We start from the raw sequence: 9,851 nt of genomic DNA, 5'->3' as shown, positions 1-9,851 counted from the left end.
TGTAGGACATCCAGATGGCCTAGCTTTAGCCTTTGCCTACATTTCCTGCTGATCCCTGGAGAAGGGAAATGTGCGTTCTGCCTGTCCAAATAAAATCGACACCATCTTCTCTTTCTATTGCATTGTGTAGGGAGCAGTGTGTTTTGCACAGATGCCACAATGTCACTTTGTCTAGCAAACAGAAGAGTATGTCCAGAATGGGTAAGAAGCCGCATTCTTCCTCCCACTGAAAGTTTTCCCTGTGACTGCTAGGAAAAAAAAAAAAAGTTTTCTCTGTGAAGCTGCCTGGGCCCCGGCACCACCCAGACATGAGCTTGCCTCCTGGTGGTGTTTGAAAGACACTCGCAGGATTCACACAAATTTTCAGAAGGGGTTGTTTCTTGAGTTTTCTTGGGTTTAGCGGTAAAGAGAGAAAGTATTTGCCATCTTTTCTGAAGGTGGCCAACCCACAAATACATAAATATAACCATGAGCCAGTTTTTTTAAAAGCTATGAAAAAACAAATTCTCTTTTAGTTTAAAATGTTTTCTCTACTATATATTTTTAAATGGTAAATTTGAGGTTATGTGTGTTTTCCCACAATAAAAAAATGTTTTCTCCCTGGCTGAGTATTTTTAATGCCTAAAAGGGGAAATTCTTATAAGATCTTTTTCCTCAGGGTGACCCTCAGCTGGACTGATGACACCACACTTTAAGTGGCAACTCATTCTCTCCATTTTTTGAAAGATGGAAAACATTAGAGGCAGCAACTCTGTTATATGTGAGAGAAATGAAAACATATGTCCACATAAACACTGTGCACAAGTGTTCATAACGAAGAGTCAAAATAACCTAATAAACATCCATTAGCTGAAGAGTTGATACATAAAATGCGGTATATCGACACAATGGAATATTATTTGGCCATAGAAAGTAATGAAGTTCTATATATGCTGCAACATGAATGAACCTTGAAAACATTATGCCAAGTAAAGGAAAGCAGTCACAAAGGGTTACATATTGTATGAACCCATTTATATGGAATATTCAGAATACGTATACCTATAGAGAAAAAAATTATTAATAGATTGGTGGTTGCCTAGGGCCAAGGGGCAGGGAGGGAATTGGGGGGTAAGGGTTGGGGAGTGATGGCTAAGCAGTATGGTGTTTCATTTTTGGGGTGATGAAAATGTTCCAAAATGGATTGTGGTGATAGTTGTACACCTGTGAATATACTATAAGCCATGCTATAAAGGGGTGAATTGAATGGCGTGAGAACTTCGGTGCATTTTCCAAGATTTCACCATTTGGGGAATGACCATGTTGGATTTTCAACAATGCCGTCTCTTTCCAGAGCGCGGAGTACCACATTATTATCATCTCCTTGTGAGTGGGACTGGCACCCCGGCTGTAGCTCCAGGCAGAAGAATTCTACGAAGCACAGACCTGTGCTTGCAGACAGCACAGGTATTTACCAGGTATTTGCTTATTTGTCTCTCATTAACCTTGTTACTGGTCTTCTCCATCAAAAATTTGACCTATAAATTCTTTCACATCCTAGAGTTATTTAAGGTCCTCATTCTTGATGTTGTTGATATATACATTTTCATAGGAAATTTAACAGTAGCATCTTTTCTACTGAAGAACAGAAACTTCTTACCTGCATTTATGGTGCGACTTTGCCATGGTTGGGTAAATGCTTACTGAGGACCTTCCTGGCATATAAGTACAGCTTCTGTGGTTCAAAATAAATGCCTAGCTGGTGAGATCAGCATTGGGTGCTGGTGGTGTTTGGGGGTTGTAGGTCGTTTTGATAGGTCATGTTTTTTCATTATCATTGAGATAGTAAAATTATATAACAGTGGTAAGCACTTTGCTGAAAATATAAAAGACATCATCAGTCACACTGGCTTTTAAAGATTAATTATGTATAAGCTTTTAGTGAAAGAGCTAAGAGCAAGTATTATCCATGTGCTGATTCACTTTTAAGTATGAATTAAATGAGATTTACAAGGTATTAAATTTTATTTTGACAGATGCTGGGATGTATTTGTTCTTAGTTACATTTTGACCTCTGATTATAGGCCAGTACATGGCTGGCTGGAATAGGGTTGGAATTTTGTTCATGTGCTTGTTCTGTAATTCCTGTCTGTTTAAGCTGGCAGCCCCTGCCTGGGTAGATTGCAGCTACGTGGGAGAACTGCGGCGCAGTGCAGTGTGAATAGCACACTCTAGAATAGCGATAGTTGTTCGAACACCAGTGCTCCTGCCTCCTAACTGTGTGATGTTGGGCGCTTAATGCTTCTGAGCCTCAGATCCTTCATCTGTAAAAAGGAAGTGTCAACATGAAGCTAAATGAATTAATATATAGTGAGCACCTGGCACATGCCAAGGACTTTCTCCGTGTCTAGTTGTCCAAATGGGGACACTTGAGTGGGAAAGCCCTCAGTTCCCACAGAATCAGCAAAGCTGGAAGTGGGTTCTGTTTACTGAAGCGTTTTTTTTTTTTTTTTTTTTTTTTTTTTGAGACAGAGTCTCACTCTGTTGCCCAGGCTAGGGTGCCATGGTGTCAGTCTAGCTCACAGCAACTTCAAACTCCTGGGCTCAAGGGATCCTCTGGCCTCAGCCTCCCGAGTAGCTGGGACTACAGGCACGCGCCACCATGCCCGGCTGATTTTTTATTTTTCTATTTTTAGAAAAAATATGGCTAAAATTTGGCTAATTTCTTTCTATTTATAGCAGAGACGGGGTCTCGCTCTTGCTCAGGCTGGTCTCAAACTCCTGACCCTGAGTGATCCTCCCGCCTTGGCCTCCCAGAGTGCTAGGATTACAAGCATGAGCCACCGTGCCCGGTCCTGAAGTGTTCTTAAATGTCCCAAACATGAGAAGACAGATGCTTGCCCAGACTCCAGAAGTGGTTTTCCTAAAACTAGATTTCTAGGTAGGTTTACTGATTTAATCAAACAAATTGGAGGGACAACATGGAGTATGGCAAAGAAGGACTGGAGCTGGCATCGTCTGTTGGAGGGAAGGCTCTTTCCGACTCAAGCAAGTCCCTCCTGATAAATACCTCCCTGTTCTGGCTCCCGTGCTCCTGCCCACATGCCTTCCCAACCTCACTTTGTTTTCCCAAGTCAGCACCTTGCTCCAGAGCTCTTCTACATGTAAACACCTAAGCTGGACTTTCTGGGATGAGTTAGCCTTAGGCAAGCTTGGGTGGTGAAGACTTCCCCAGGCGTCCCACCTCGCCCTAGCTTCAGATCCAGCAAATATTCATTAAGAGCCTTTTATTTGTCAGGCACAGAGGAAGGTGCTTGCACTCATATTGTTTCTCCTCACAACCACCTGTCAGGAAGGTACTACCAGCTCCCTTTTGCAAATAAAGAGACTGTGATTCAAAGATTTTAAATGATTTCCCTAAGGTAGCACAGCCCCTGACTCCCACAGTCAGTGAGATTTTTTTTTTTTGAGACAGGGTCTCACTCTGTTGCCCGGGCTAGAGTGCTGTGGCGTCAGCCTAGCTCACAGCAACCTCAAACTCCTGGGCTCAAGCGATCCTCCTGCCTCAGCCTCCTGAGTAGCTGGGACCACAGGCATGCACCACCACACCTGGCTAATTTTTTGTATATATATTTTTAGTTGTCCAATTAATTTCTTTCTATTTTTAGTAGAGATGGGGGGGGGTCTCTCTCTTGCTCAGGCTGGTCTCGAACTCCTGACCTGGAGCGATCCTCCCACCTTGGCCTCTCAGAGTACTAGGATTACAGGCGTGAGCCACTGAGCCCTGCCAAGATTTCTTTAATAACAGCCGATTTCCATAGTAATTACAGACATTAAAGACTTAACTCCTTAAACTCAGACTAGTAATGTAGTCTGGACAGGTGAGACTAAAAAGAAAGAAACAAAACAAAACCACAAAACCCTCAGACTAGTAAACATGTTTTTGTCAAAGGCCAGATCTGATCAATAGCTAGCGGCTGCCTGGAGTTAGGGATTGGCAGGTGCTGCCGAGTGTGTTGAGCAGGATGTTGTGATCTCCCAGCCATGCCTGGTGTGGGTGGAGCGGGAGTCTTTCAAGCTGTGCTGGACCTGCGGTTTCTAAGCATCGGCCTCTGCTCACCCTGCCCTCCTTTTCCATCCCGGAGTCTCCTCCGATGAACACTGTTTGCCCTGGGTTGGTTTCTTGCTACTTTAAAGGGCTCTGATTATCATCTTTCTGACTTGGCAAAATCATCTTTGCTTTCAGAAGGGATGCTAAGAGTCTGGGCAGAGCCTCACTTCCTAGTGTGGAATCTCACTGTCAGGCACTTTATGTTTATTTATTTATTTAGAAACAGATTCTCTCTCTGTCACCTGGGCTAGAGTGCTGTGGCGTCAGCCTAGCTCACAGCAACCTCAAACTCCTGGGCTCAAGCAATCCTCCTGCCTCAGCCTCCCGTGTAGCTGGGACTACAGGCAGGCACCACCATGCCTGGCTAATTTTTTCTATTTTTAGTAGAGACAGGGTCTCTCTTTTGCTCAGGCTGGTCTTGAACTCCTGACCTCAAGCAATCCTCCCATCTTGGCCTCCCAGAGTGCTAGGATTACAGGTGTGAGCCACCATGCCCGGCCACTGTTAGGTAATTTAGATACGTTAGAGTTATTACTGACTCGTCCCATCATATCTTCAAAGTGAGTTGAAGCCGAAAGCTTGAAACTTACCTCGTGCACCTGGGAGCCCCTCAATTTGTAGGCATTCTCAGGGAGCTCACACCAGCGGCCAACTCTCATCCTGAAATGTCAGAACCAGAGCAGTGGTTCTCAAACGTTAGCCACAACGGAAGTACCTGGAGGGCTTGCGAAAATAGATTCCTGGGCTCCATCCCCAGAGATTTTGCGTCAGGCAATGTGGGGTAAGGCCCAGAAATGTGCATTCCTAACATCTTCCCAAACAGGTCTCTACTTCTGGTTTCTGGACCATACTTTGAGAACCACTAACCTAGAGAGTACTTTTAACAGCCAGTTTAGAGCATGGGCTTGTTTGTAGATGGTGCGTGTGCCGCCAGTTTCCCTACCTGCAGTTAAGGGATTCTTTCCTCAAATATTGTATTTAATGAGCATCTCAGCCCTGCTGAGGGAAATTTAGAGGAAGATACAGGCTCATCCCTGGGGGACTTTGAAATCTAACTGGAACCAGTGATTGCATTCCTGTGTGGAAAGTACTGCTCTCTGCCCCCTTAAAGTGGATGTGGCCAAAGGCCTGAAGTAGTGACTACATCAGGGGAGGCCTCCTGGGGGAGGTGGCATTTGAGAGGAAAAACCTGAGGATGAAAAGTAGCTGACCAGGTGCACAAAGGGGATACAAGAAACTCTGGGAGCAGAGACGGTATGTTAGAGGGTCTAGAGACACTACCCTAGGCTGGAAGAAAAGGTCTGTGTTTGTCCTGAGAATTTCATGGATTCCAATATGAAAGGATTCATTAATAACACACATATTATGTATGTAATAATAATGATGAGATTTGGGTGCCTATTATGTAGTTGGTACTGTGCTAAACCTTTTACTTGCATTGTCTCATTTAATTCTCATACCCACCCCATAAGGTGTAGGTCCAGTTATAATCCCCATTTGTGTTAGATTGTCGGAGCTGCAGTAGCAAAGTACTGTAAACGTGGTGGCTTAACCAACGGAAATTACCGTCTCGCGGTTCTGGAGGCTAGAAGTCCGAATTCAAGGTGTTGGCAAGGTTGGTTTCTTCTGAGGGCTGTGAGGGAAGGATCTGTCCCAGGCCTCTTTCCTTGGCTTGGAGATGGCCGTCTTCTCTCTCTCTCTCTCTCTGTATGTCTCTGTGTCCAAATTTTCCCTTTTTATTAGCACACCAGTCATTTTGGATTAGGGCCCACCCTAAAGACCTCACTTTAACGTGATTACCTCTACCCCTATGTCCAAATAAGGTGACATTAGGGGTGAGGACTTAGGCATATGAATTTTGAGGGGACACAGTTCAATGCATCACGCCTGTTAACAGCTGAAGACACGGAAGCTTAGAGAGAGTGTAGGCAAGGTGCCGGTGTCACACTGTCCTTAGGTCAAACCACACAAACGTCCTGTTTTGTAGGTCAAAAACAGTTGAGTGTTGGCAATGCCATAAGGTTAAACCTAAGAAGCAGCAGAATTGGGTCTTGCTGGAACCCAGGGCTGTCTGACTTCCATAGCTGTGCTCTTTCACTCAGTGCTCTGCTGGCTTCTAGAACTTTGTTTTTGGCCACATTTCCTTTTGGTTCACCAGGCAGAGCAGTGCGGTGGAGATCAGGGTACCAAGCTGCTAGTCTGTTAGCTCTGGGTTCTTGAGTTTCTGGGTAAGATAGTAAGATATGTTTCAGTTTCCTATTTTATCTGTTATGCAGGGACTATTGGGAAATTATCAGAGTGTATGAAGCATTTAAAATTCATGAAAGAAAGGGGCTATATTTTTTCAAGATGATTTTTTTTGTTATTAAAATGTAAAACACTTATAAATACGTGGGTTATCTGAGTACACCTACCTGGTCTTCCATAGTCTGGAATATTTGGGAAAAAAATCCCAAAACAACAATAAAAAATAATACACATTTAAAAAAATCAATATAAGAACTATTTACATAGCATTCACACTGCATTAGGTATTATAAGTAATCTAGAGATGATTTAAAGTATATGGGAGGATATACATAGGTTATATGTAAATGCTATGACATTTTCTATCAGTGACTTGAGTATCTGTGGATTTTGGTATTGGAGGATGTATTTGAACCAGTCCCCTAAAGTAGCATTCTCAGCCTTTTTGGTAGAGGCCACTTTCATGGAAGACAATTTTCCACGGATGGGGGTGGAGGGTGGGGGGGTGGGGGTGGTTTCGGGATGATTCAAGCACATTACATTTATTTGCATTATTATTACATTGTGATATATAATGAAATAATTATACAACTCACCATAGGTTGGGGACCCCTGGCCTAAGGATACTGAGGGACTACTATATAGATGTCTTGTTCTTAATTTCCTTCCCAAACTAACCTAAATGTTTGTAAGCCTAACAATGTGTTAGCTCTTAAACTTGTACTTACTTGGAATTACTTGTACATTTACTTGGAGTTGTTTCAGCATTCAGGGATTTAAGCAATTTAACAATTGTCCAGCCATAGAGACTTCAGACAAATAATTTTGTCAGTACCCATTCAATAATTCCATATTTTCCTAAGTATTTAAAAACAAAAGAGCATAGCTCCAAATCCTTATCTACATAGTTTGTCAGTTTAGCAATTCAAACATGCTTTTATCATGTTGAAATTGGTATACCATTTAAGTGGGAGAAAAAGATAAGAGGGATACCTACGTTCTAATGTCTTAGAGTCGAAGATGTTTTCCAAACAAAAATTAGAGTGTGTGCTTTACTTATGAAATCAGCAAGACAGAGCCTTGGTCATCTGGCTTATCCCTGGAAATCTGCGATGTCTGGACATCTTAAGTATAGCACATAGATGAGTAATGTTCAAGCTAGGTTCTGCCACATAATTTAATTATACTCCTGCATGTTTAAAAGAATAGAGAACCTACGAATTAAAAGATGACCCGGAGCCCTAGTTCTCTTACTTTGCACAGCCAGATTGCTTGAAAGGATTCTTTGTGCTTCTTCCCCCTTTTCCTCACGTCACCTGCCCTTCTCTCCGGCTCTGTCTCCTCTACCCTCGCCAGCCAGTTACTGGTGCAGTAACTGGTTTCAGGTAGCCCTTGGGCTAGGCACAGGTCTGCCTGCGGAATTTTAGATGGATAAAGGCTCTTCCCTTAGGGAAAACTGTCTAAATGGCACCTGGCAGTCACGTTGCTCCTAGGAAGCTTATTTTAGGATTCTCATTTATCCTAATAAAATCGAGATGAAGAATCTACATCTAGTTTCTGATGGGCAGGATTATCATTGGAGCTCTGATTTTGGTACTTCACTCACAGCAGTTGAATGGTCGGTAACAGTAGTTTTCAGTTCAGCCAAAATGTTGATTCATTTAGAGGTAACGTGCTTGTGTAGTGAGATTAGGCAAAACGTCCTGGGCAGGATATACCCCCCACATCAAAATTAGTTGATATTTGAAAACATTGATTTTTGAAAAGACATACCTAATTATTTGATTATAATTATTATTGCTATTTGAGATTGATATTTTAAATATCATTGTTGATATTCAAAAACCAAATAATTCATACATATATAAAATTATTTTACTTTAGGTATTAAGACTGGTTACTAAAATAACTGTCAACACACTTTGAAAGTGGCTTCAGAATATGTTAAAGTTATATTTGTCTCTTTTGATGGCTTTAGCTCAGCAAAATAAATATGTCGAGAAAGAGGGATGCTTTCCCAAGACTTGGAACAAGAATCAAAATACTTTAGCCACTGGAGGATGGTTCCAGCAGAGGCAGAACTAGATTAGGAAGAGAGAAGATTTGTAAAAAATAAAGTGTTGTTGGGAGTAATAACTAGGATTTTCTCTGAAAAAAAAAATAGAGAGACACTCTGTTTGTGTGACTTAGTGTTTAGAATGCAAATCTCAAGGAGGGAATAAACTTTAATTGGTTTATTTAGGAATTCAGACCGTGACTTTGGAGGCAGGAAAAGCTGAAAGTCCCATACCTTCCTGGAACTGAATGAAAGATTTCACTCTTGTGCCTAACCTGGCCTTCACATCCGAGCTAAGCAAAGGATCTGATGTACCTTCTATAATATAAATCTAGTTTCATTCATTATGACTCCCTGTCCTGTTTGCTGCTTTTCACTATTCTAGCAGTAGAGAGAAGTTTAGCTGGATGCAGTCCTAGCCTCCGAGAAAACTGCCAGAATAAGCTCTCCCTGAGATCACGGGGTAGAAAGGCTCAGAGACCAAAATCAGGTGTTCCAATCACATGATTTATTCAACTCGAAAACACAGGGTGAGAAGGAAAGGTTTCGAAAGAGATAGAGCCAGTTAACATAATTAGATTAGGATACCAATAGGATGAAAGATCCCCACTAATTGAACCCTGTGCTTATAGCATGTCTCCCTGTGGGTCAGCTTTCCCTGCTGATGTCAGTGTGGTCACAGAGAGCAGAGCTGAGGTTGAACAAGGGGGCTCAGCAGATAGAAAGTGTCTGAAACCAGCATACACTTGCTCTACGGGAGGGATGTGGGGCATACGCCTGGCCAACACCTGCAACTCACCTGATCTGTGTTCTATCTGCATTTCGGGGCAGAGTATATGTGGGGCCAGATTGAACATGATGGGTGTCACCAATGGGTAATCAGTTTAGGGATGACATAGCTGTCAATCTGGAGGTAGCATATGCTGGGATTTATTATGTATTATTAATATTTATTATTAACCATATAAATCATAAACTAGAAAATATTTCTCATTATGTTATATAATTATATAATGAATACAATTACAAGTTAAATATTTATTAAATATTATAAAATTTAAGATTTACTTTGTCCTTCCATCTCCTTCTGTTTATAAGTGAAACTCTCATTTGTTTCTTTTTTTAATCTATTCTTTAACATATTCTTTCAACACAAAAATATTCCATTTATTCTGTTTATCTTTAACACATCTTACAAGTAACTGTCTACCCTTTAGCACACCTTATGAATTCTGCCTGAGTCTTACAAGCTACTTGTTTCCTCATTATCGATGGTAAACAAATCTCAGGAATTTCAGTCACCTGATTTTCTTTCTTATCCTCTAAATCAGTTTTAAAAAGGACCTTAAATAAAAGTATTTATTCAGTCGATTACAGTATATTAATAGAAATAGAATGTTATGCAGCTAGAAAAATGATGTAGGTCTATATTTCATGAAAAAATAGTCAAGCAATAGT

At 41.5% G+C, this 9,851-nt stretch overlaps 1 protein-coding gene across 2 annotated transcripts in view; it reads left to right on the top strand.

Annotated features, from left to right (window-relative positions):
- The first annotated feature begins 1,149 nt into the window (after positions 1-1,149).
- The window catches only part of TJP2 (tight junction protein 2), a 92,724-nt gene continuing 84,022 nt past the window's right edge, over positions 1,150-9,851 (top strand). The window contains exon 1 of one of the 2 annotated variants that reach the window (XM_076008644.1): positions 1,150-1,457. In XM_076008644.1, coding sequence (XP_075864759.1) covers positions 1,317-1,457 — 141 coding nt within the window. In that variant the 5' untranslated portion in view covers positions 1,150-1,316. The remainder of the gene's footprint in view (positions 1,458-9,851) is intronic. The other variant, XM_012736856.3, reaches the window with a different exon arrangement.

The sequence above is a fragment of the Microcebus murinus genome, chromosome 12 (genome assembly GCF_040939455.1).
Source record: "Microcebus murinus isolate Inina chromosome 12, M.murinus_Inina_mat1.0, whole genome shotgun sequence".
NCBI lineage: Eukaryota > Metazoa > Chordata > Mammalia > Primates > Cheirogaleidae > Microcebus > Microcebus murinus.
The sequence above is the reverse complement of the archived record's forward strand: the minus strand, read 5'-3'. Positions and strand labels throughout refer to the sequence as shown.